The sequence below is a fragment of the Mobula hypostoma genome, chromosome 15, assembly GCF_963921235.1.
Source record: "Mobula hypostoma chromosome 15, sMobHyp1.1, whole genome shotgun sequence".
In the NCBI taxonomy this organism is placed as follows: domain Eukaryota; kingdom Metazoa; phylum Chordata; class Chondrichthyes; order Myliobatiformes; family Myliobatidae; genus Mobula; species Mobula hypostoma.
Window position 1 is genome coordinate 24437037 of NC_086111.1, and position 27764 is coordinate 24464800.

General features: G+C 40.6%; 1 protein-coding gene and 1 long non-coding RNA gene across 11 annotated transcripts in view; one reads left to right on the forward strand and one right to left on the reverse strand.

The window, feature by feature from the left end:
- LOC134356755 (inositol 1,4,5-trisphosphate receptor type 1) overlaps positions 1-27764 on the forward strand; it is a 552079-nt gene that overhangs the window by 265727 nt on the left and 258588 nt on the right. For 5 of the 9 annotated variants that reach the window (XM_063067855.1, XM_063067853.1, XM_063067854.1 and 2 more), the window contains exons 35-39: positions 1443-1563; positions 3917-4101; positions 5228-5376; positions 8708-8819; positions 18763-18798. In XM_063067855.1, the coding sequence (XP_062923925.1) occupies positions 1443-1563; positions 3917-4101; positions 5228-5376; positions 8708-8819; positions 18763-18798 (603 nt within the window). The remainder of the gene's footprint in view (positions 1-1442; positions 1564-3916; positions 4102-5227; positions 5377-8707; positions 8820-18762; positions 18799-27764) is intronic. The other 4 variants (XM_063067858.1, XM_063067861.1, XM_063067859.1 and 1 more) reach the window with 1 other exon arrangement.
- LOC134356760 (uncharacterized) lies at positions 83-27678 on the reverse strand. 2 transcript variants are annotated; one of them, XR_010020416.1, is made up of 4 exons: positions 22838-27678; positions 20403-20463; positions 19752-19821; positions 83-278 (listed from the first exon to the last, which is right to left on the reverse strand). It is a non-coding gene; the product is annotated as an uncharacterized LOC134356760 (long non-coding RNA). The 2 variants fall into 2 exon arrangements; XR_010020417.1 differs by lacking the exon at positions 83-278 and adding an exon at positions 8547-8732.

Consider the following 27764-nt stretch of genomic DNA (forward strand, 5'->3'; position numbering starts at 1 on the left):
TCAATAATAAATTTTATATATGCTTTATAGAGAAACCAACTTTAAACCTCAGCATTGTTTCAGTATCCATTTGGTTATTTTACTCTTTTATTTCATATCAAAGCTTAATTGACTAGTTTCTGATTTCAATATGTAGTAAACGTGTTTTTGTTGCATTTGAAGGGATTCCATTCTATAAACTCGATCATGAAGAAATAAGCAAATGAATTAAATGAGTCCTCTTTGCCCTTGCGCCAACGAATAAGCAAAGCTAAAAGAATTCAGTTGATTCGCCAGACCTGTGTAGAAAACAAACAACTTAAGCATGTCAGCTTACAGCCTTCTTTCAGTATTCTGTACTTTTATTTGTGACTTTCAGCATCTATAGTGCATCTTTTATGGTAGGGTTGAAGACACTTAAATCCTGGCATCATGAAATTTCATATGATGCACTATCATCAACTAAATGCTTCTGTTTTGAACCTCTTAAGATAGATAGTTGGTCAGGCTAACTAGAAATACTGAGCTGTCTACATTCAGGTAGCTTTTGAAAATCCAGAAGTTCAGCATAATTATTCTGGCTCATTTATTCTCTTAGATCTTCTAAGTTCCTCAATAAACATTAATATCAAGTTCTTTTCTACATGACCCTTAATTTGGATTTTGCATTAAGGTACAAAATTGTTCCCAGTTGCTGTCCAGAAACTGATCACCCTTTCTTATTAATCATTAGAGGAAGTTGAATAGAATATATTGTTCAGTTTTGCAGTATGATAAGTGGCAGTTGGTTTCTTTTAAGTATTGCAAGTTGGTGTCCACTGATAGTTTAAAGCAAGTCATAGCTAATACAGTAAGGTGATGGTGCCAATCAGACGACTGTAGAATTAGACAGAACTGAAGGGTGCCATTTCGCTCAGTATGCCTGTTCATTCACCATGGAATTGCAATTATTTCCTTCAAGTCTTATTTGGAGCTTCTTCGAAGGACAAGTTTAAAGTAGGAATTCTTAGAAAAATAGAGGGCTATCTGGTAAGGAAATTCATAATGTGCTGTAGATTTTCTATGTTCTATGTTGACAAACAAGGTTTAAAGATCTTAACTCAGCTACAGTTAAGACTTATGTGGGAGCAGATACTGTCCACGTTGCATGGTCACTGTTGATTAGTCCTGTGTTGACTGCACTTGTATAAAGTTCACTCATGAAGTACAATGTTTACTGTTTTAACCTTTAAATCTTTTAAAAATTTTAATCCTCTATTTGAACTGGTGCCTTGTTGCCCTTAACTAATTAAAGTGTTAATTCTGTATTTCAGAAGTCAAACATATTGTGCTTGGAAACTCCTTCAGGAGAGGAGCTATTTGTGTTTCCTGTAGTGGCAATGCACCAAAGTGGTAGCCCTTGGTTATTTTTGTCGTAATAAATATTTGGTGTAAAGCAAACTGTCAATTTTTATTTTATTCAGACTCGCCAGCCAATCTTTGTGCAGCTTTTGCAAGGCGTGTTTAGAGTCTACCACTGTCCTTGGCTGTCTGCTATCCAGAAGGCTTCAGTTGAGAGTTGCATTAAGGTGCTGTCAGAAGTAGGTAAGTATTTTACTGGCAGATGGTCTGTGGGCTGACAGCAGAGGTATTATAGTTGCTCGATGCTGCTACAAATCTGTGAGAAATATCACCATATCCAAAGCTGCAGGGTACTGTTGCGGTGTGGAAAAAATAGATTTTTTAATATGCCAGTGTCCATTTTTTTAAGTTGCTTTCTTAAAAATTATAATTGCTGTTCATGAAGGTTCTTAATCAGGTAATGTGGATAAAGTATGAAATAAGAGTTTCAAAGATACTCAGCAGATCGGGCAGCATCTCTGGAGAGTATGCGTTTTAGGCCAGTTCAGTCATTGGTTTTGATGAAAGGTCATGGACTTTCATTTGTTACAGATGCTTTCTGATATGCATCTTCTATTTTTATTTTGGTGCCTGTAGTTCCTTGATTTTTCCAGTGACAGTGGATATGAAGTGGATCTTTTTTGCATCTTATTTGGAGCTTTGGGTAGATTATTCTGTGCAAGATGTCCCTAAACCAAGCCCACCACAAAAGAGGACAGCAGCATTCAAATGTCAGATATCTGAACAAAAGGCCCATAGATTCCTATTGTGCAGGGAATGAACAATTGCATTATGAAGGTGGAATTTGTCATTGGGAGGCCTTGGCTCATTACCAGATGCAGTGTATTTTTAAAACATTAATCAATTAGATGCAAATCATTTAACACTGTGGTGCTCTATACCTCTGGACAATTGTAAATGGTTGCTATTCTCAAGGAACACTTTGCCTTTGGTGATGCCTGTCACACTCATTTCAAGTACTATTTCTCTGCATGCAGGGGTAATGACATTCCTCTACCCCAAACTATTCTTTTAATCAACCTTTTTAGCTAGTCTGGTGGGATTAATGTTGCCCCACACAGTGCCAACATATGGTCACTTTGGTGTAGTAGACCTTTTGATCACCAGCTATTGAGTAGAAAAAAGGGTAAGTGTACTTGTTATAGCAGGGTTTCATGGCTCCCCTCTTCTGATTGTGAGTCTCATCCATCAGGGCTAATTATGAATGCAGGTGCCAGAGAAGGAAACCGTGCCACTTAATCCTCATGCTCTTGGGTCAGGTTATGTCTTCAGAAACTCTTGTGACAAAAATCATAAATGTTTAGGTGTTATTTTTTTTTTAAAAAAGTATGAGAACAGAAGGTAGATTCAATCATTTGCCGTTGAACATAATGCAATGGTTGATAGTTTACCAGTATTTCAAAATGTTGTAAGACGGGCATGGAGCAAGGTCTTGGGTTATGATGTAGGGAGAGCTTTTGGGCTGTCTGTTTGATCAAACTAGGCACCACTTCCATTCACTCACCCAGCAAGTGATGATCAATTGACTGCCAAACTATTGATTACTTATTCTTTCTTTTGTTCAGTGGAAGCGGTTCCTCAGAACTAACCAATGCTGCTTATACCTGCAGCACTCTGCTTGGTGTGATTTTCCTGCCATGGGGTGTTGGGGAAAATTCAGGAAAAACTCGGGAGAAGATGATGAAAATAAGCAGAGAGTAATGCAGACACCATAACCGTAGAGGAAGAAATGGCTCTCAGAGATCCCCTTATGTGACAAGAAAGAACCTGATTTTATTTTTAATGGCATTAAGTTGGCTTTAGTGAAATACTGGAGACAAGATTGATTCCTAGGATGGCAGGACTTTCATATGATGAAAGACTGGATGAACTAGGCTTATACTCATTGGAATTTAGAAGATTGAGGGGGGATCTGATTGAAACACATAAAATCCTAAAGGGATTGGACAGGCTAGATGCAGGAAGATTGTTCCCGATGTTGGGGAAGTCCAGAACGAGGGGTCACAGTTTGAGGATAAAGGGGAAGCCTTTTAGGACCGAGATTAGGAAAAACTTCTTCACAAAGAGAGTGGTGAATCTGTGGAATTCTCTCCCACAGGAAACAGTTGAGGCCAGTTCATTGGCTATATTTAAGAGAGAGTTAGATATGGCCCTTGTGGCTAAAGGGATCGGGGGTATGGAGGGAAGGCTGCTGCAGGGTTCTGAGTTGGATGATCAGCCATGATCATACTGAATGGCGGTGCAGGCTCGAAGGGCCGAATGGCCTACTCCTGCACCTATTTTCTGTGTTTCTATGTTTAAGACTTATGAATTTTCAGCTCTTTGGTTGGATAGATAACTCGGTTTGAAACCAATGTAGTGAAGGCCAAGCTGGCCACCATATGACTTGGGGAGGGAAAGCTTGATGCCTTTGGTCACAGTTCAAAATGTTTTGGAGTAACATTCTTAAAGCTTGATAGGTGCTTCCATTTAAAATCTCTGGATTTGTTTCTTCAAATGGAAGACAATGATTTAATTCCCTTGTTCTCCATTACAGCCAAGAGTAGAGCCATAGCTATCCCTGTGGATTTGGATAGCCAGGTTAATAATCTCTTCCTAAAGTCTCACAACATTGTACAGAAGACCGCAATGAGTTGGCGAATGTCAGCACGGAATGCCGCCAGGAGAGACTCCGTTCTTTCCACCTCACGGGATTATCGGAATATCATTGAGCGCTTGCAGGTAAGCAAGAGGGTGTCAGCTTCAAAACTCAGTGATCTGCATTGTTGGTTTGAATTCTCTTTTTGGTTGCAAATTAAATTCATTTTCTTTGTTTCAGTTTCTCATTGTTTTGCCATCTTAAGACCTGTCTCCTTCTTTTCCCCTCTGCAGCTCTGTGCTTTTGTCTTTGAAGATCTTCCTTCCCTGATGGCATCATCTCTGTTTGCATTTCCTTCCTTTATCATGCTTAGTCATTGGATCTCTAATTGCTGGTAGTTTTCTCTCCTCTGTACCTGTTACCAGTCTGCTTCACTTCTTCACTTGCTTCACTTCTTTCCTGGGCACACTGATGAAGAGCTGAATTAAGTGGCACTGGAAATGGAAGTTGAGTTCATGCCAGTCCAATGTAAATTACCACAAGCAAAACAGCCACCTAATCACTTGGAAATGAAAACCTGTTTTTTTTTGTGAGAAACATCAGTTATTTAATGGCTGGGGAAAACAAAAAAAAAATCATCTCTTCGTGCAGTTTTAAAATGGAATAATTCTTGTCTGTTGAAATCACAACAAGCACAGTTCATTAATTTAGGCAAAACACTGAGGATAAGTGTGTCAACAGAGCTGGAGATGCTGACTATATCTGTATTCTGAATCCATAATGGTGGAATGATGTAGATCATAGCAACTCATTTGCCATCTCAGATGAAGTAACCCAGTTCTTCCTAGACTCAGACTTTGTCCAGCATTATTCTGGTTCATAAGGGTAATTTTCAATGAGGTGAGTTGAGAGGGAAGGAATTATTATAAATTCTGCTATCTTTCTTTCATGCTAGTGGCCTCCTAGCAGAGAAGAGCATTAACATATCAAATATGGTTATTGCTGCTTTCACTTATAATTATATTGTTAGATTTTGGCAGTAACTTTCTGTGCTGCAGTCATTGTCCTTTACATTTGATCTTGCAGCTGCAGTAGCAATGGATAAATGGGTTCTCTCTGAAAGTAACTAAATGCTATTGGAAATCCACACAAGTTGATTGGTAAAAGCCTACAGTTTTTGAGTTAGTGTTATAGAGGTTTGACTTGCATTTGTTTATGTTATGGTGGAACCTGAATATGGATTAATTGACTTCATTTGTTGAAACGCAGGATATAGTGTCTGCACTTGAAGACAGGCTCCGGCCCCTTGTCCAGGCAGAGCTCTCTGTGCTGGTTGATGTGCTCCATCGGCCAGAGCTGCTTTTCCCAGAGAATACGGAAGCAAGGCGCAAATGTGAAAGTGGAGGGTTTATCTGCAAGTAAGTTTTCAATTTATTGCCAATTTGTACCATTTTCTGCTAATGAACAAATTTACTTTCTTAATTGTAGTTCTGCAATTAATAGAGAACATCATTGTAGGATTATTTCTTCCCACAGAGTAATAAGTTTGTAATAGATTTCTGCTTTACAGATTTGAAGGCAAGTAAATAATGTGTCTTTCCGGTATATCCGTATGATTTTATTGGCTGAACTTGTGCTGGTTGTTGGAGCACTAATAATGAGTAGACTAGCATCAGCTGAATTCCCACCTTATCAGTGCTCTGAGCTGTTGTGTTGATGGGATTAGCATCTTTCTAAGGAAGAAGGACAGATCAAGTGGAAAACACACAAAAGGTCTTGAATGAGGAGGAGAATTGGAGAGTATGTCTTTGATCCCACTGGAACGTGGTAAAATTGTCATGAGGCTTTTCAGTGTGGATGCAGGGATGATCTTAACCATACTTGGGCTGTCTAGTGTCAAATAGTGGAATCAGTCAATCATTCTGGCCTGGGGTAATGATTCATTAGGATGATTCAGGAGGGCTGTGAAGGCTTGGTCACTGAGTTATAATATGATAGAGTTCAATAGATTTTGTACATGAAGGAATGTGAGTAGTGGTCCTGAGGTAAAAAGCCACCTTATTGAATCAGGAAGCAGGTGAGAGGAGATCAATGAGCGACTCAATATCTATTTCTAATTTTCTGTTGTTTCCATCACCCCTTGCTTTCACTTCCCATGCTTCTTACCCCACATTCCCACTTTAATACTTTAGCTGTACTGTAGTGTGTGTGTGTATAGAGAGAGATTTGGTAGTGACATTGTATTTTCAACTCCAAGCATTTTGCAGTTTCTCTCAATTCTATTGTGTTATCCTTGAATAGACAATACGTGCAGGAGTAGGCCATTCGGCCCTTTGAGCCAGCACCACCATTCACTGTGATCATGGCTGATCATCCACTATCAGTATCCAGTTCCTGCCTTATCCCCATACATAACCTTTGATTCTCCTATCTTTAAGAGCTCTATCCATCTCTTTCTTGAAAGCATCCAGAGACTTGGCCTCCACAGCCTTCTGGGGCAGAGCATTCCATATATCCACCACTCTCTGGGTGAAAAGTTTTTCCTCAACTCCGTTCTAAATGGCCTACCCCTAATTCTTAAACTGTGGCCTCTGGTTCTGGACTCACCCGTCAGCGGGAACATGCTTCCTGCCTGCAGCGTGTCCAATCCCTTAATAATCTTATATGTTTCAATAAGATCCCCTCTCAGCCTTCTAAATTCCAGAGTATACAAGCCCACTCGCTCCAATCTTTCGACATATGACAGTCCCGCCATCCCCGGAATTAACCTTGTGAACCTACGCTGCACTCCCTCAATAGCAAGAATGTCCTTCCTCAAATTTGGAGACCAAAACTGCACACAGTACTCCAGGTGTGGTCTCACCAGGGCCCTGTACAGCTGCAGAAGGACCTCTTTGCTCTTATACTCAATTCCGCTTGTTATGAAGGCCAGCATGCCATTAGCTTTCTTCATTGCCTGCTGTACTTGCATGCTTGCTTTCAGTGACTGATGTACAAGAACACCTAGATCTCGTTGTGCTTCCCCTTTTCCTAACTTGACTCCATTTAGATAATAATCTGCCTTCCCGTTCTTGATAACCTCACATTTATCCACATTAAACTGCATCTGCCATGCATCTGCCCACTCACCCATCCTGTCCAAGTCGCCCTGCATTCTCATAACATCCTCCTCACATTTCACACTGCCTCCCAGCTTTGTGTCATCGGCAAATTTGCTAATGTTACTTTTAATTCCCTCATCTAAATCATTAATATATATTGTAAACAGCTGCGGTCCCAGCACTGAGCCCTGCGGTACCCCACTAGTCACCACCTGCCATTCTGAAAGGGACCCGTTAATCGCTACTCTTTGTTTTCTGTCAGCCAGCCAATTTTCAGTCCATGTCAGTACTCTGCCCCCAATACCATGTGCCCTAATTTTGCCCACTAATCTCCTATGTGGGACTTTATCAAAGGCTTTCTGAAAGTCCAGGTACACTACATCCACTGGCTCTCCCTTGTCCATTTTCATAGTTGCATTCTCAAAAAATTCCAGAAGATCAGTCAAGCATGATTTCCCCTTTGTAAATCCATGCTGACTCGGACCAATCCTGTTGCTACTATCCAGATGTGTCATAATTTCATCTTTTATAATTGACTCCAGCATTTTTCCCACCACTGACATCAGGCTAACAGGTCTATAATTCCCTGTTTTCTCTCTTCCTCCCTTCTTGAAGAGAGGGACAACATTATCCACCCTCCAATCCACAGGAACTGATTCTGAATCTATAGAACTTTGGAAAATGATTACCAATGCATCCACGATTTCTAAAGCCACCTCCTTAAGTACCCTAGGATGCAGACCATCAAGTCCCAGGGACTTATCAGCCTTCAGACCCAACAGCCTATCTAACACCAATTCCTGCCTAATATAAATTTCCTTTAATTCATCCATTACCCTAGGTCTTTTGGCCACTATTACATCTGGGAGATTGTTTGTGTCTTCCCTAGTGAAGACAGATCCAAAGTACCTGTTCAACTCGTCTGCCATTTCCTTGTTCCCCATAATAAATTCACCCGCTTCTGTCTTCAAGGGCCCAATTTTGGTCTTAACTATTTTTTTTTCCTTTTCACATACCTAAAGAAGCTTTTACTATCCTCCTTTATATTCTTGGCTAGTTTACCTTCGTACCTCATTTTTTCTCCATGTATTGCCTTTTTAGTTACCTTCTGTTGCTCTTTAAAAGATTCCCAATCCTCTGGCTTCCCACTCGTCTTTGCTATGTTATACTTCTTCTCTTTTATTTTTATGCTGTCCATTACTTCCCTTGTCAGCCACGCCCTCCCCTTACTCCCCTAAGGATCTTTCTTCCTCTTTGGAACGAACTGATCCTGCACCTTCCGCATCATTCCCAGAAACACTTGCCATTGCTGTTCCACTGTCATCCCTGCTAGGGTATGTAATATACTATTCCTTAATTTTTCATAGACAAATATGTCAGGGGCTGAAATCTGAAGTAAAAACAGAAAATAGTGTAAAGTAGATCAGACAGAATCGATGAACAGCAAAGCAGCATTAACCATTTATATCAATGACCTTCCAACTGAAGTATGCTCCGACATATGTCAGAGGCAGCCGATCCTTGGTTACATGGTCAAAATGTCTCAATTTTTCAAAAGGTTCTCTTGATTATTGCTCCACTAAAATGTAAGATGGGGGGCCGAGTTAGTAATATTTTGCAAGTGAAGACTTGGTCCTGTTTTTAATAGGCTGATCAAACACACCAAGCAGCTGCTGGAAGAGAATGAAGAAAAATTATGCATTAAAGTTCTACAGACACTTCGGGAGATGATGACCAAGGATCGTGGATATGGAGAAAAGGTAGCTTTTTTGTTTCTGCATCACTACTTAAATTGCCTGATACATTATTTCTCTGATACTGAAATTAACCATTTTCTCTTTATTTTTCACCAAACAACTGAAATTTAAGCTTTGGGAAGATTTCAGCAATGTGAAACAGTACTAATAACTCATCAGAAATAAATTTAACGTGTTATACGAGATTAACCATCAATTTTCCATAATCTAAAATGCCTGATCATTGTAAAAGATTGTAGCAAAGTGCTGAAAGACGATCAGTAATTATGCAATGGCTGAACAGGTAATTGAACAGGTTTTGAAAATGAAGTATGTTTCCATTTTTAATATCCAAATGCGTGTTGATATGAAGTCAGTGTGGTTTTATTCCCTGTATTGATACCCACCTGTTTCTGCATGTCTTCAGTATTCATGTTGCTTTACCATCACCTTGTAAGCAATAGAAAGTTGTCTTGTGGACCCATGTTTAAGTGCCATCTCTATCAATCTCTCCTTTAAAGAAAAAAGTGAGCTCCGCATTCTATCTACCAGTGGCCTCTGGGAATTAATGCCAAATAACCGTGAAGATATTTAAAGCATTTAGAATATATTGGAGGAAACCCATTTTGTTTGTTGTTCATTGGTTGTCATGTCTTCAGAGTACATGGGGACTCTATCTCTCCTTGGCAGGAAATGTCTCCATGCATGGTTTACTGGCAGCAAGTGATGAGGGCTGTTAGCCAAGCTTACAATGTCCCGTTAAGACTGATTTCAAATGTGACCTGAGAGGGATAATGAAAGCACAATAATTTCCTTCCTATGATGGATCTGCTTTTGGAACTTGGAGCTTCTTCTGAAGGACAAAAGCTTGGTGGAATAGGCTTAAATCTAAATCATTGCCTTCTTTCACTGCAAGGTTGTATTTTACAAATATTGAAGTTAAGTTCCTTTGGTTCACTGGAAACTACCAGGCTGGAGTTCAAATGTTATGTGTAAAGGAGCTGCATGACAACTTTTCTTCTGCACCATTTTGGACAAAGTCTGAATACCCACGAGCTAAGCATTGATTCTTTGCAGATCATGAAGGTTAAATTCAAACACAGAGTTATCAAGAAAAAAAACTTGAATACACATCGACTGTCCTTTAATCTCTTATAGAAGAAACTGCTAAATTTATGTTGACTGTCTTGTTAGGAGTTTCAGAATTGCATAAGAACCTTTTACAAATATAACCTACTAATGGTTCCCTGATGTCAAAAAAGGTTAATTTTTTTTACCGTCTTTTCTCATTGTGGTTGAGACTACTTGTGTTTGCCCAAGATCAGTGGATATTGAAAGGTGGGCTGATATTGAATGTAAGTAATAGAATGATGAGCTAGTTAGATGTAAAAGGAATAATGGATGTGTTCTGAGGGTTAATAGGGGAGAAGAATGCTCAGGTAGACACTAGCTTGGACCAATTGGGCCATGTTATTTAACATACCGCTATAGAAAACAACAGCTCAAAAACAGGCCCTTTGAGCCATCTAGCCCATGCCGAGCCATTTAAACTGCCTAGTCCTACCTACAGCCAGACTATAGCCCTGCATACTTCTCCCTTCCATGTACCTTTTCTCAAATGTTGAAATTGAAATTGCATCCACTGGCAGCTCATTCCACGCTCTCACTACCTTCTGAGTGAAGAAGTTTCCCCTCATGTTCCCCTTAAGCATGTCATCTTTCACATTTAACTCATGACATCTAGTTTTGGTCTCGCCCAACCTTAATGAAAAAAAGCCTGCTTGCATTTGCCCTATTTATACCCCTCAATTTTGTATATCACTATCAAATCTCACTTCCATCTGCTACATTCTAGGGAATAACTTTCCAAATAAGTCAGGTCCTCCAGAATTATCCTTTTTCTCTGCACTCTTTCAATTTTATTTGCATGCAGGTAGGTAACCAAAACTCCACACAATACTCCAAATTACACCTCACCAACATCTTGTACAAATTCAACATAACATCCCAACCATGAAGGCCAATTTGCCAAAAGCTTTCTTTACAACCACATCTACCTATGATGCCACCATCAATGAATTGTGGACCTGTATTTCCAGATGCCTTTGTTCTACTGCAATCCTTAGTGCCCTACTGCTCACTGTGTAAGACCTACCCTGGTTGGTCCTCCCAAAGTGCAACACCTCATACCTGTCTGCATTAAATTCCATCTGCCATGTTTCTGCCCATTTTTCCAGCTGATCCATATCCTGCTGTAAGCTTTGATAGTCTTCCTCGATGTGCACTACACCCCCAATCCTGGTGTCATCTGCAAATTTGCTGATCCACTTAACCACATTATCATTGGTAGAGATGACAAACAGCAACAGATCCAGCACTGATCCTTCTGGCACTCCACTAGTCACAGGCCTCCAGTCAGAGAGGCAACCCACTACTACCACTCTCTGGCTTCTCCCACAAAGCCAATGTCTAATCCAATTTACTACCTCATCTTGAGTGCTAAGTGACTGAACCTTGACCATCCTCACACGTGGGACCTTGCCAAATGCCTTGCTGAAGTCCGTGTAGACCAGTGCTCCCCAACCTCTGGGCCGCGGACCGATACATTGCTGCGAAGAATGCAGTGGTAGGCGGAACGCACCCAGCATATCTTTAAGAAAAAAGCCGAAATAAACAAACTAATTAATTAGGTGCCGCCCGGCACTTAAATGCCGGCCCAGATCAGAGGAGATGCAATCGGCAATCGCCTCTGATCTGGGCCAACATTTACGTGCCAAGCGGCACCTAATTGATTAAGCCTGTCTATTTCGGCTTTTTTCTTAAAGATGTGCTGGGTGCATTCCAGCTACCGCTGCACTGCTGCATTCTTTGCGGACCGGTATGGGTCCGCAACCCAGAGGCTGGGGACTACTGGTGTAGACAACATCCACTGCCTTGCCGCCTTCAACTTTTCTGGTAACTTCCTCAAAAAACTCTAAAATTGGTTTGACACAACCTACCACACATACAGCCATGTTGACTATCCCTAATCAGTGCCTGTCTATCCGAATACTCATTTATTTGGTCTGTTTGAATACCCTCCAATAACTTTCCCACTACTGATGTCTGGCTCACGACCCTTTAATTTCCTGAGTTATTCTTGGAGCCTTTCTTAACCATTGTGCTCTGATCCTCCAGTACCTCACCCTTCACTAAGTTTGATTTAAATATCTCTGTTGGGGCCCCTGCAATTTCTGCACTTGCCTCCCAAGGGAACACCTTATGAGGCTCTAGGGATTTGTCCACCCTGATTTGCCTCAAGACAGCAAACACCTCCTCTGCAAACTGTATAAGGTTCATGACCTCACCGGTGCTTTGTCTCATTTCTATACTCTGTGTCCGTCTCCCAAGTAAATAGAGATGCAAAAAAATCCATTTAAGATCTTTCCATCTATGGTAGCTCCATGCATACATTACCATTTGGTCCTCCAGAGGACCAGCTTTGTCCCTTGCAATCCTTTTGTTCTTACCATATCTGTAGAAGCTTTTAACATTCTGCTTCACCTTGTCTATTAGAGCAACCTCGTGCTTTCTCTTAGCTGTCCAGATTTCTTTGTGTTCTCTTACACTTCTTGTATTCCATAAGCACCTCATTTGTTCCTACTTGTCTATACCTGCTACTCACCTCCATTTTTTTTTTCTTCTTAACCAGGGCCTCAATATCTCTTGGAAACTGAGGTTCCCTAAACCTCTTATCCTTGCCTTTTATTCTGATGGGTGCATACAAGCTTGGTACTCTCAAAATTTCACCTTTGAAGGTCTCCCACTTACCAAGTACATCTTTGCCAGGAAACAGTATGTCGCAATCCAAATATGCCAAATGTATTTTGATGCCATCAAAATTGGCCTTCCTCCAACTTAGTATCTCAACCCACAGACCAGACCTTTCTTTTTTCGTATTTATTCTGAAATTAATAGCATTTTGATCACCAGATGTAAAGTACTCCCCTACACAAACTTCTGACACCTGCCCTGTCTCATTTCCTAATAGCAGATTAAATATCGCACACTCTCTCTTTGGGACTTCTATGTACTGATTAAAGAAACTTTCCTGAACACATTCAACAAATTCCATCCCATCTAGTCTTTTCACAGTATGGAAGTCCCAGTCAATATGTGGAAAGTTAAAATCAGCTACTTTTACAACCTTGCGATTCTTGTAACAGTCTGTGATCTCTTTCTAAATTTGTTCCTCTTAAATCCCTCACACTGTTGGGTGATCTGTAATATAGCTCCATTAATATGGTCATACTTTGTTATTCCTCAGTTCCGCCATAAAGCCTAATTAGATGAGTTCTTCAGTCTGTTCTGACTGAGCACTGCCGTGATATTTCCCCTGATTAGTAACGTCAACCATCCCCCTTTAATCCATCCTGCTCTGTCACAGTTAAAACAATGGAGCCCTAGAATATTGAGCTGCCCATCCTGCAATCAAGTCTCACTAATGGCTACAATATCATAATTGCACATGTTTATCTGTGCCCTGAGCTCTGTGCCTTTCCTATAATACTGCTTGTATTAAAATGTATGCATCTCAGAACATTAATTCCACCATGCTGGGCTGGCTGGTGGCGTAATGACATCAGCGCTGGACTCTGGAGCGGAGGTTCCTGGGTTCGAACCCAGTCAGGTCCGCTCCCGAGTACGCTTTCCATCCGTGCCGGCTTGAGTGTCGAGATCGCAACTCGACCTCATAAAATAAAGGGAAAAATACTGCGAAATATCTGTGTGAGGAGTGGCGCACCACACAGTCCCTCTCTCTCGCTCCGCGCCTTGTAAAGGCATGAAAAAGACATCGTCCCGCCAACATTGCACACGCACACGCCAAAAAAAAAGTTCCACCGTGCTCAACCTTTTGATCCCTGACTTTGTGAGGTTGTAACAACATGTCTCTACAACTACTCCACTATTGGTTCTGGCACTTTAGTTCCCATCCCTCTGCAACTCAAATTTAAATCCCTTCCTGTGCAGTACTAGCAAACATTCCCACTAGGATATTAGTCCCCCTCCAGTTTAGGTGCAAGCCCCATCTTTTCTGTACAGGTCCCACCTTCCCTGGAACAGAGCCCAATGATCCAAAATCTGACACCCTTCCTCATACACCAACTCCTTAGCCACATGATAAACTGGGTGATCTTTCTATTTCTGGCCTCACTAGCACATGGCATGGGTATCAATCCTGAGATTGTAACCCTGGAGGTTCTGGCCTTTTACCGAGCACCTAACTCTCTGAAATTACTTTGCAGACCCTCGTCCCTCTTCCTACCTATGTCATTGGCGTCAATATGGACCGCAACCTCTGGCTGCTCACCCTCCTGTTTAAGAACACTGAGGGCTCAATATGAGATGTCCTGAACCCTGGCACCCAGGAGGCAACATGCGATCTGGAGATCTCATTCTCATCCACAGAACGCTCTGTTTCCCTATCACCACAGCTCGCCTCTACCCCCCTCCCCTTTCCTTTCTGAGCCGTAGCCAGATTCGGTGTCACAGACCTGACCGCTGAGACTTTCCTCATGAGGGGAAAAAGTGAGTTTAATGAGATGCCTCAGTAACAAAATTAAAATTTATAATATTTGTAATATACTCTAAGCCAGAGGCCATAATATAACTCGCAGGTGGAGTTCTGTTTATCGCTATGGATTTTCTATCCAAGCAATATGAAAACTTGCCGGGTCGGATGAAAGATGTGATGACAGGAAAGTGTTCCCAGTGTCCTTTTGAGCTTCCGTTTGTATCAAAGGATATCAAAATGCTTTCTTTGCCAGTTAGGCAAGTCTGGCCATAATGCCAAATGACCACTGCCATGGACTCGTAAGAGAACAATCTTAGAAAAAGCTTGGATGACGTAGTGGTTAGCGCAACACTTTTTACAGTACCAGTGACCCGGGTTCAATTCCTGCTGTTGTCTGTAAGGAGTTGGTATGTTCTCCCCAAGATGCCATGGTTTTTCTCTGCGTGCTCTGGTTTTCTCCCATTACCCAAAGACCTACTGGTTAGTTGGTTAATTGGTCATTGTAAACTGTCCCATGATTAGGCTAAGGTTAAATTGGGAGTTGCTAAGTGGCACAACTCGAAGGGTCAAAAGGGCCTATTACGTATCTCAACCTCAATAATTCTGTACCTCAACAAATAAATTGTCCTGTACTGTGCATAGGGAGAACTATTTGAAACACTAAATAGACTGTTAGAATTTCTGTGGTAATTACCCACTTTGAATAAATTTGGAACAAATCAAATGGCTCGTCTTCATACGATGACTGGATGGCGATTGCTCAATTATACAAAAATGTTATATACCCCGGTGATTTCAGATAAATACCAACTTTTACTGTTCCCAAGCCGCGAGTTGAAAATGATATTGTGCATCTATTGGCTTTCATTATATGCCCGTTGCACCAGCATGTGTTCGAAATGGAAAAGGCTGCCTGCGATTAAACTAAAAGTATTGAGTTTGTCAGTAAGAATCATTTATTGCTCCTTCATGTCTTGAACATATTAATAGAAGAAGATGGTTTGAATTGGCTGACTTGTTGTGGAGACATACTACCTTGGAAGCACAGGTTTCAAACAGCTTGCATCTTAAAGGCATAATGACTGGTTCTTGAACTTAGGAATTTATAGCATTGGGGAGGGACAAAAAAAGACATTCCTTATTCTAGCAAAGAGCCAACAGCAACATGACAGAACAAAGGATCTTGTCTTCACTGTGGACCAAACCTGCTCATCGAGATGAAAATGGGTGGAAAAAAATTGACAGGTAGCCACAAAGCTTGGGAGTTGTGGATTCAGAATCAAAGTCAAGCTATGAATGGAAGATGAGTATGGTCTAAGCAGATCACAAGGATGGCCAGCAATAGGAACGCAGCAATCCCAGAGCACTCTGTTTGTCTGGCTGTCTTTCTGCCTGTGTGTTTGTGTATGTTTATATTCCATTTAAAACTGTAATTTTTTTATATATGCATGTTTATTGCATATTCAAATAATGACTTCATAAGTGAACAGTACTGGCATTCACCACTGTTGTAAACTTTATATTAAGATATTTGACCATTTGAAAATGGTTAATTTTTCAAGATAAATCATTCCTTTGAGTGACTATCTGTTGGCCATTAAATGACATAGCTTGCAGATTAACCTTTTAAAGTTCTGTTTCTAATCACTTACTCAATATACTTTCACTATTCATTATTGGTCAGCACCAATACACTGCTGATCTGTTCATGTCTGTACTCTAACATGACAAAGAAATCAAATCAAATCCACTGAATGTTTAGCCGATGGTGCATTGGAAACCACACTTGATGGTTTTAGAGAACCGTTTTGTCTTTGCCACAAGTGCCTGATGCTTAAATGAATATGACATTCCATCCATAGGACTTTGACAAGAGCTTTGTGCTGAGCATGAAAACGATTTTCATAATTATTCCGAGGAAGTACCTGCCAGGGACTACCCAAAGAACCCAAATTAAAGATAGACTTTTCAATAGTCATAGGAATTTGAAATAAAACAATGTTGGAAACACTCAGTATACTGAATCAGGCACAGGATTAATATTTCAGGTTGAAGACTCATCATCAAACTTGCATAGAGAGAAAGCAAGTTACTTTAAATCTGCAGATTTCTTGAGGGGGAGGAATGAAGAGAAAGGAGAACTCTGGGGTGATTTTTCTATAGAGTTTAGTTTCTACTTAACCAGTTAGAGAGCAAAGGAACATCTTAAAAACTGAAATTCTTTGTAGTTCAACTTATTCTTTCAGTCTGTGGTGGAACTTGATTTTCCCCAAGTGGCTACAAATGTGTTGATACTGAGAATAAGGTAATTGGCCTTGTATATAAATAAAGCAAATTATGTGATGATTCAATGTAATACGCAAAGTTATTGATAAGTTATAAAAGGCAACAGTTGGTTTTGCATAGTAGTGTATAAAGAACGTGTTACATTTCACTGACATTGAATCATTTTGGTTAATGGAAAAGCAACTGGATGTGGTGCAGAAGTAATGTCTAGACGAGAGGATACAATGTTTTAGACTAATAAAAATTGTCCTCTTTCCTCCTCTTCCTTCATTCTCCATCTGTCTGTTTTGTACACAAATGGACTGGACTGACTTCAAATTAAATGGATATGTGGAAAACTTCATTCAAACCATTGCAGATAATGAGCTTGTTTTAATTTGGAGAAAGATGAAACCTTGCTTTTTTTCCCCACTTTTGGTCGATGTTGCCCTTTGCATCAATCCACCTTGCAAGTTTTCTTTCCTTCTGATGTCCGTTGTACCACCAAACTTGCATCCTAATGGCAATTATACTGCGTGTGTCACACAAAAGTTTACTTTTCTGATCATTTATTCATAAGAGAGTAGTCAATTGCATGGAGCCTTTTGCATTGGCAAGGTGATTGAAGAATTGACTTTAAAATATCCAGAGATATCAGGGACATTCTTCATTGAAAAAGGAAGCTTGCGCGTTCTTGTCATTTTTATTAATAGAATTCTGGTCAATATGCATGTTGTTAGGAAGACATAAATGCATCAAAAGGGCTTTAATTAACAACAGAACAAAACTCTAATCTGAAATATTCTGGTTTTCATTCAGTGTTTCGAAAAAGTTTTATTTCTGGTAATCACTTCTTACATTTTTAAAAAATAAAATCTGAGCAAGTTCCAGAAAGGAATAATCTGGTAAAATTCATGCTCTGAGTTTCAGAGTTTAGCTTTTAGCCCACCGTTAAGTTCTTAGCTCTGCTGATTCTTTCTCTACAGTGCGGTGGGTATTCTTCAATTTCCTATGAAAGGGAAGCACTTAAATAATTCACTGTAGGTGCATTTATTTTTCCTCAAATTTCTGAAGAGAAAAGCAATGGTAAGATGAAGAGTGAGTGGCAATATTTCGTCATTAACTTTACAAGCTCTACAAAAGTTACTGAAAGATTTGACATGAAGTAAAGCTTCATGTATGTCAACCTCCACAAGAGGGCAGATATTGGACAGACTGAAGTGGAGGTCCCCAAGCAAGGTGTTGCATAAGTGTGCACTTTTATGTACTCACTAACGTGAAGCATTGGAATTTGGATGTCTCGTGGCACGGTACATCAAATGTGACAGGCTATTAATCTAAAAACTTGTGGTTTTAGTGTCTGTGAGAAAATTTTGTGCAGCTTCCAATATAAACAATTGAAAATATGACTGTGTGTTTAACCTTTGTGTTGAAGTGACTGTTAAATTTCTCACTGGCCGCATCAAAGTCCTACCTAGCTTTTCATTCTGACCAATATCCAAGTGTGATTAGTGAGGCAATTCAGATGCAGTCAATTTACAACAGAAGTTGAAGTCTTTCCAAGTGAGGACTTTTTAGAATAGTTAACTTAATTTGCTTTAAGTATTATAACTAAATCTCATTTTGTCCAAAAACCAGTACTCAGAACTGTGGTTGATGGGACTGTGCAGAGAAAGGGTGGGGAAGTAGTGAAGGCTTTGGGGTTCTTAAAGACAAAGATGAATCATTGTCTCATTTCCACATATTGGATTGCAGACAGGATTTTTGTTAATGCATTTCTGTTCCAGCCATGTGTGGGATTGCTGTTGTGCAATTCCAGTTAAACCAGTGTGGGTTGTGTCCTGGGGAAAATTTAAATCCATCTGAAACATTGTTTCAGCTCCTTCACTGAAGTGATGAGAGTGCAGTATCCAAGTTTACAGCATTTTTAACCAATTCAAGTCGCCACTTAAATTTCCCAATTCATTTGTTACGAAGTGTTCTCTATTTCAGGATCCCTTGTAAAAATAGCAAATGCAAATTCTTTGTGGCACTAAATCTCAGAATTAGCTAAGCTTCAACTTAATGTTATATATCCTTGAAGTGAAAGGTTTGCACCAATATGTATAACTACTCTCAACTTCCTGTTTCCTTTTTGTCTTTTAACAGCCTATTGCATTTGACGATGAATTGGATATGGCAGAGGTCGATGATTTCTCTTTACTTTTTATTCTGCCTTCTTTCTAGTGTTGTTGCTTTTGCTTCTACCTTCAATGTAGTTGTCTTCGTTATCAATTTGAAATAGCTTTCGTTACCCTCTTGCTTGTCGTGGGTAAATAGATGTCGGTGGCTGACCTGCAAAGCCTTGGCTTCTCGCATTCTCCATCAATACTCAGCTGCAATATGTGTATATGGGGGGTGTGTTGGTTAAGCGTGGCCATGGTGACTATATGGAATGTAAGAACAGCATTTGTGTTCAAAGAGACTGAACCTGCTGTGCCTGGTCTTGTGTGTAAAATGCTGTCTGTCATTCAGGAGATTTAAGACAGGAGTCATGTACCAAATCAAACTACAAATAAGGAAGTTAATGTGGATGCTCCAATCCTGTTGAAATGGTAACTAGAAGTCCAGTCTAGAACCCAAGTAGATTGGGTTATATCCATGATGAATGATTGAAACTGACTGTAATTTACTGTGCAGTTTATTGAATAGGAATCTGCATGTTAATGGTAATATGGCACCTGTCACATGATGCCGGGTTTTATTTTTGGTCTGCTAGTATTGGTTTTATTGCTTGACTGCACTCATCCCATTATGACCATCTGTATCATGTGATCTTTGAAAAGGTTTTGAGTATTTTGAGCTTCATTAATTTGAGAGCTGTAATCTCATCTTGAGCCTCCATTACCATTCATGAACCTGGACAAAACTCCTGCAACATCAAATGAGCCTCTTGCTTAAGTTGCTCCATCGTCCTCCACAAAATGTGTACATCACTTAAAGGCTCTGGTGTGGTTCTTGAGAAAAGCTAAAATGTTCCAAATTGTTACTATAGCTACAGCTAATCAGAGTTTACCAATATGAAGATAGGTTTGTATACATTAACTGCATGAAGTGCTTTGTATTGATGTGATGAGTTGCTATTTAAAATAATTTACCTTTTTGAAGAAAGCACAGGGCTGAGTGTTTTACTAGGACTCTTTTGCGTCATTTTCCTTCGCAGAAGAACTGCAAAGTTCAAAGTAGCTCAGCATTACTTCAAGGCAATTAGGAGTGGACAATAAATACTATTTCTCTGACAATTACCAAGTCTCATTAATGTATCTTTTAAAAAGAAAACAGATTGAAACCATATTACCCTTATTTCGCTTTGATTTCCTTTGTGTCAGAGCAGGGGCTTTTACCCCAAAGGAACCTCTCACTTGTTTCTGGAAGAAATTTTTTTCAGGTGACATTTATTGGCAAATAAATTTGGTCAATCTTCCAAGACCATCTCTTGTTGTAAATGTTGCAGACGTCTCAATTTTAATAATTCTTCAGACCTTCTTTTGCAAAACCCGTCACTTCACCATTGCCCATTTTACACTCATGCCCGGTATGCATATATACAGCAGTACTTTAATAAACTGAATTGTTAAAGCAATTGGTTTGAGTGAGAAAGATGTGGGGAGGAGGGAATACAATGCATGGTTGAGGAATACAATGCTTTAAAAACTCAGAAACAATACTATAAAACCTAAGAAAAGTTAGCTTATGCTAGAATAAAACAACCAATTCCTGAGCTGAATCTTAAGTTTGGAAAAACTCACCTGAGCTATTTGTAGTTTTTCCATTAAATTCTATTGTATTTCTATATTTTCCAGTAAATGCCTGCAAGAAAATGAATCACAAGGAAGTATATGGTGACATATCAATACATTGATAATAAATTTACTTGCCTTTGCACTGAGAAATTTATGCCACTGTTAGCAATGACGTAAGGATGAGTAGAATAAGGTATTGGTTTTATGGATTTAACATCAGAGTCAGGCTTTTTATCACTGACATGACATGAAATGTGTTATTTTGTGGCAACAGTACAGTGCTAGTCAGAAAAAAATGTCCAAGTTACTAAAATGAATATAGTGCAAAACAGGAATAATGAGATAATGTTCATGGTTTTATGGATCATTCAGAAATCTGATGGTGGAGGGGGAAGGTGTATCTTAAATTTTAAGTGTGGGTCTTCAGACTACCTCGATGATACTAATGTGCCAGATGAAGGCATGTCCCAGACAAAGTTTCTTAATGATGCCACTGCCTTGAGGTGCCTCCTCTTGAAAATTCCTTTGATGATGGGGAGGGTCCTGCTGCTGATGGAGAGGGTTGTGCTGCTGATGGAGGTGGTTGAATCTGCATCCCTCTGCAGCCTCTTGTGATCCCGTGCAAAGGAGCCTCCCTGCCTGGCTGTGATGCAACCAGTCAGAATGCTTTGCACTGTACATGTGTAGAAGTTAGCAAGAGTCTTTGGTGGCATACCCAATCTCCTCAAACCCCTGATGATATAGAGCCACTGGTGTGCTTCCTTCATGACTGCTTTGATGTGTTGGGCCTAAGATAGATCCTCTCAATTGTTATATTGGAGTAGTTTTTGATTGTAATGGCCTCCGTTCAGGGCACAAGAAATCTATGTGCTTGTTTTAGCCCAGGGTTAATCTTTATCAACAAGGTGATGAAATTGTGATCGGAAAACTCTGCTGTGTTCTCATTCTGTAACAGTAAATGATGCCCAGGACAGCTTCCACAATGAATGATGCATTGGAATTGGTTAACAATTGCAGAGGAGGCATGGATCCCTCTAAATGTTTTTTTTAACTTGTTTGCCACTGAGAAGGATTTTGGATTCAATTCAAAGGCAGAAATTTGAACCTTGCAGGTGCAGATTAGAGCTCCATAGTCACATGCTCAGAAACACAGTATAGATTATTTTCAAATCACAGACAGACCAGTGCCTGAATTTTAAAAAAAAAACATTTGCAACAGATGCAGATTATACACTCTATCCCCCTGGTTGTTGAAGCTTTTTCTCTCAAAGCGAATAGAGTCTGATGTAACTGCAGAAGGTTGTCCTCCTTTCCGCCTCTGCTTTCTGCACGATTCTTGGGTGGCTGCCAATGTCTGTCATCCAGTTACATAAGCTCAGCTTGTTTCCTGGAATCTGGCCCCTCAGCTGATGTGTGACCTTCAGCAGTAATTGCCAGTGGATTTATGTGAGGTTGGAGAGGGATGGGGGTGGTGGTGGGTGAGAATGTGGAGCTCGTTACTGTGATGTATTAGTAATGCAATGCAGACTGAATTGAGAAGCGGAGTGAGGTGGGAAGTTCAGCCTGTCAAATGCTTGTATGCATAAGCTGAGGTACTCTTTAATTAATGTAGTACAGCAGTGAAGCTAAGTTTTTTTGCTATGAGCAATTTGGCAACTGTTTTTCTTGGAAGTGGGTGTTTCTATTGAGTTCCTTTGATGCCGTTTGAGCCACGGGCTGATCGAGCAATCAGACAGCCACCCGTTCGTTGCCATGACAACGAATAGCCTGCTTCTCCCGAGCAAGACAAATGCTCACTCACCTGCCTGTACTTTGTTTTTGGTTTCTGCTCTTCATCTCCCCCCCCCCGCCCCCTTTCAAGACCCTTTCTTCTATCCAATCCAGCCATTACTTCTACTTGATTTAGAGACTGGAAGTTCTTCAGCATTAAGTGTGAAATAGAACGAGCAATCCCCAAAGGATGATAGCTGCGTCTGACACTCCAATGCTGCCGGCCGGATGAGGTAGCTTACGTAATTATGCAGTTCACAAACATACTAAACCCAGACCTCTGAAAGGGAATTTGGGAAGAGGGGTGTTTGCTGTCACCATACAGTATGCTTATCACTGTCCATCAGTGCTAGTCCCTTGTTCTTTAGTTCTGCCAATCTGCCTGTGAGTTCCCCCACCTCTCCACACCACTTGGGGAAAGGAATAGGTTCTGAGAATTATATTTTTACAGGAAGAAGCAGGCAGAAGGGTATATCCTGCAATCATGGCTTGTAATTGTTAACAGTAAAGTAATTAAAATTATGAATAATCAAAAGCCCACAATTTAATGAACAGATTGCAAGGGAATGGTGATGGTAAGGAGGAAGAGAGGCAAAGCTATGAAGGGTTCGGATGTGAAATGTTGCATGCTAAAGAGCAAATATTAGAACACCAAGCAGTTGAGTACTTACCCAGTCTTCTAAGGTTACTTATTATGAGCGAAAGCATCCTGATTTCTCTTTTCTCAGCAACGTTTGGCCAGCAGGTTGGTTCCCCAGTTAACAGGGTAGCAATTTGAGCTGTGTATGGATTTTGTACATTCTGCACATGACTATTTTGTCATGGTTTTGCAACACGTCCTAAAAATGTGTTGGTAGGTCAGATGGCTGTTCTAAATTCTTAGTGTAGGTAAATGCATAAAGAACAAAAGGGGCAAAGGGAATTAATTCCAGGGGAAACAGGAATTCGACTGTTGGGATTGCTTGGGGTCAGTTGATGTGGGAGCTCTGGACTAAATGGCTGCCTTCCCTGCTGTAATAAGTTAATGATTTGGGCTCAACATCTGACTTCAGCTCTGCTTCATTACCACCTGAAGTAGAAGGTATGCATAGTGGAACTTGGCTTCATGACATAAAGATGACCATAACACTGCAAACTAAGTCAATCTGACTGGCTTTTTCCTCCATAATAAAACAAATCTCATTTTCTGTTAGTAATCTGGCATCTGTGCCAATTCTGTTATAGGTGACTGTCATGCTTTGAGTCAGGGGGCTGTAAATGTGCGGCAACAGAGTTGATCTAAGATGTTCGAGTGCAAACCTAAGGGAGTACCTCACTGTTTGAGACACTGTCATCAGAGGAGACTTTTAAAGCAAGATTTCTTCTGTTGCCTCAAATGGAAATAAATGAGCCTGTTTTCTAAGCGCAGCAAGGTGATCCTCTTTGGTATTAGTCATTCAGATGTGCATCCCTCACAATAGCAATGAATCTCATTGCTTATTATGGGACCTTGTTGTACTCAGCATGGTTGGTGAGTTACTAGTGTAACAGTGATGACATCATTTGAAAAGGACTTCATTTGCTGTAATCCCCTTCGAGGTACCCTGCCACAGAAAGATGCTGGTAGTACTACATTCCAGTTTTCTTGAGCTGTTGAGCTCCTATGAGTTTCAGCTTCATTACAGAGGCTCCTGTAGCATAGGGGTGCAAAGGCTTGTAAGGTCAGGTGGCTATTTTCATTTGTCTTGATGCTATTTTTTTCCATGGGAGGGGGAAGCCTTTTTGTTTTACATCCATTAAAACTAATTGTGGGGTAAATTTAAGCCCCAAAAGCATATTGCTCTTTACCATAAAGACGTATTACTCTTTGCTGGGATTGTCAGTAACAGGGTACTAGGGGTGTCTGTCATTCCAGTTCCCTGGGTGACTTTAATCCTTTCCCTACCACATGGAAGATATGTGCATCAACACACTGACTGAAGAGCCACCTTTATTATTTAGATTCTTAGAAAGGAAATTAAATTATTTGCATTTTATGGTGCTTGTTATGGTCTAAAGTTGTCCCAACACTGCACGTTTTGAAGTACTGCTTCAAATGTTGTAATGAAAGAACCACAGCAGTATACAAAGGCACAGAGCAATGTGAAAATTACTGCTGGTTTTGGTTTGATGGGCTAATATTGTCCTGACTACACGGAGAAAACCCCATCACCTCTGTAATTCGCTCCCTGGGATCTCCAACAGTCACTTGTGAGGGCAAGCATAGCTTTGTCCTAATGAAGGGTCTCATTTTGAAATGTCGACTGTTTATTCCTCTCCATCGATGCTGCCTGACCTGCTGAGTTCCTCTGGTATCTTGCGTGTGTTGCCCTGGATTTCCAGCATCTGTAGAATGTCTTGTGTTTATAGCTTTGTCTTGATGTCCTTAAGATGATGTCTTCCCTAGTGTTACATTCTTCCGGATGAAAGCCTGGGTTATGTGCTCATATCCCAAGCTTCTTCCGATATGGGTTTTGCAGAGGTGTGTGTGGGTGGAGGGAGGGTGGTGGTTGTCACTGAACTGAAACTGATGAATGTGTTGTGTGACCCAGATTTGCTAGTGGAGGCAGTCTCAGTTGAAAAGAAATCTTCTGGATGATACACAATCCCCTTAAAAATAAATTTTCACTTCATCTAAGTGGGCAGCTGCGGTGATTCATTAAACTGTGTGTGAAAGATATAATGAGCTAACCTGTGGGAAAATCTACTGCATTTTTCCATGAAATTAGGGAGTGGTAGGAAAGGGAACAAACATTTAAGATGAATTTCAACAGAAATCTCTTCCTCATATTTCACTGCCCTGGTCTATTGTTAGTAGTACTGTTTCTAAGTATGTGTGCTAAACTTTTAACTATGAAACAGTGCTCACAAGGGAACTGATGCATTGACTTATCTGTTCTGGGCAGGAGGTGCCTCCTTTTAATCTGAGCTGGCTTCAAAGATGGACTTTCTTCATTCCACACAGACCAGATTTTGATGTTATTTCATGTCCTGATTTTTTTTTTTGTGCGGCTGAAATCAGATTTAGTGCTAAAGGGATTAAACTAAAGAAACCAAGTTGATTTCTCAGAGCTGATCTTCTGATTTTACAGAGGGGGGTTAACTCTTAAAATGGCATATGGAAGTGGTAGAAAGGTTCAGCACAAATTAAAAGCCTTTGCTGTTGTTGCACGCCTTGACTGTAACATGGTACAGTGGTTGACATCAGCCATTGCTCAAGGAGCAAGTCCTTTTCTCTTCCTTTCTAGAGTCATAAAGCACTAAAACATTGAAACTCTTTCAGCCTTGTTTACATCTTTCCTGTAGGTAGATGACCAAAATTGCATACAATACCCTAAATTAGGCCTCACCAGCATCTTGTACAACTTCAACATAACATCTGGACTCCTGTACTCAATATTTTGATTTATAAAGACCAATGTGCCAAAAGTTCTCTTTAATAGGTTTCAATAGGTACATTTAATGTCAGAGAAATGTATACAATATACATCCTGAAATTCTTTTTCTTCGCAAACATCCACAAAAACAGAGAAGTACCCCAAAGAATGAATGACAGTAAAATGTTAGAACCCCAAAGCCCCCGCAGCTCCCCACTCCCACGCATAAGCGGCAGCAAAGTGACAACCCCCCTCCCCCACCAGCAAAAAGCATCTGTACCCTCCCCCATGCACTCAAGTGTGCAGCAAAGTATCAATAAAGACACAGACTTGAAATACCCAAAAGACTACTCATTCACCCGGTAATTCGACATACCACAGGTGCTCTCTTTCCCTAAAAAGGGAAAAGAGGTGTTCCCACTTCACAGCAAGAGGGGAGACAAAACAAAACAACTTGCCAATTTATGGTGTTAAAGATTTTTCTAGGCTTTATGGACCCTATCTACCTGTGATACCGCTTTCAAGGAATCCTACTGTTCTCCTCAGTGCCCTACCACTCACCATTTAAGTTCTACTCTGGTGTGTCCATACTAAGATTACACTTGCTGATCCAGTTTACCGCTTTATCCTCCAGAGCTTTGATTATAGATGACAAACAACAATGGACCCAGCACCAATCCCTGCGGCACACCACTATTCTCATGCCTCCAGTCAAAGATACAACTATCTTCTCCTGTGAAGCCAATGCCAAATGCAATTTACTACCTCAATTTGAATGCCAAGTGAATAAACCTTGACCAACTTGCCGTTTGGGATCTTGTCAAAGGCCTTGCGAAAGTCTATGTAGACACCATCAACTTTCCTGATAACTTCCTTGGTTGAGTATGACCTGCTATGCACAAAGCCATGTTGACTATCCCTAATCAGTACTTATCTATTTAAATACTTGTATATGTGCTCGGGCCCCAGCAATTTCTGCACTAGTTTCCCACAGGGTCTGAGGGAAGACCTTGTCAAGTCCCGGGGATTTATTCACCCTGATTTGCCTCAAGATAGTAAACCTTTCCTCATCTGTAATCTGTATACAGTCCATAACCTCACTGTTGCTTTGCCTCACTTCTATAGACTCCATGTCTATCTCCCAAGCAAATTCAAATGCAAAAAACATACAAAATGCTGGTGGAAATCATCTACGGAAAAGAGTAAACAGTGGCATTTTGGGCTGAGACCCTTCTTCAAGGCCCTTTTTTACGCATTGCTTGGATTTCCAGCATCTGTAGATTTTCTCGTGTTTGCACAGATGAGAATGATCTCCTCCATCTCTTTTGGCTCCATACATAGATTACTACTCTGATCTTTCAGAGGATAAACTTTGTTCCTTGCTATCCCTTTTGATCATAATATATCTGTAGAAGCCCTTGGGGTTCTTCTTCACCTTGCCTGCGAGAGCAACTTCATGGTATTTTAGCCCTTCTGATTTCCTTGTGTGTTCTCTTGCATTTCTTATGCTCAAGTACCTCACTTACCCCTTCCTGCCTGTTCCTGCCATGCACCACCTTCTTCGTAACCAGGACCTCAATATCTCTTGTAAACCAAGGTTCCCTTGCCTTTTCTACATGCTCTTTGCTCTCTGCTCCAATCACTTTATCTTGCCATTCTCAATTTTCTGTATTTCCTCTTCTTTTGACTGTTGTAATTAGCAGTTGTTTTCACTCCCAGATGAACTCAATGCCTTCTGTGGTCACCTTGACCATCAAAACATAGAGACACTTTCATGAGCTCCCATAGCTCCAGATGACCCTGTGATTTCAGTCTGTTTTGACTGTTTCACCCTCTGATATAAAATAGTCTTACTTCAGTTATTACGCTCTTGCATCCAAGTTTATTCCAAAGCCTACTGACTCTCACAGCTATCTGGACTATTCCTCTTCTCACCCTGTCTCTTGCAAAAACGCCATCCCCTTCTCGCAATTCCTCTGTCTCCGCCGCATCTGCTCTCAGGATGAGGCTTTTCATTCTAGGACGAGGGAGATGTCTTCCTTTTTTTAAAGAAAGGGGCTTCCCTTCCTCCACTATCAACTCTGCTCTTAAACGCATCTCCCCCATTTCACGTACATCTGCTCTCACTCCATCCTCCCACCACCCCACTAGGAATAGGGTTCCCCTGGTCCTCACCTACCACCCCACCAGCCTCCGTAACTTC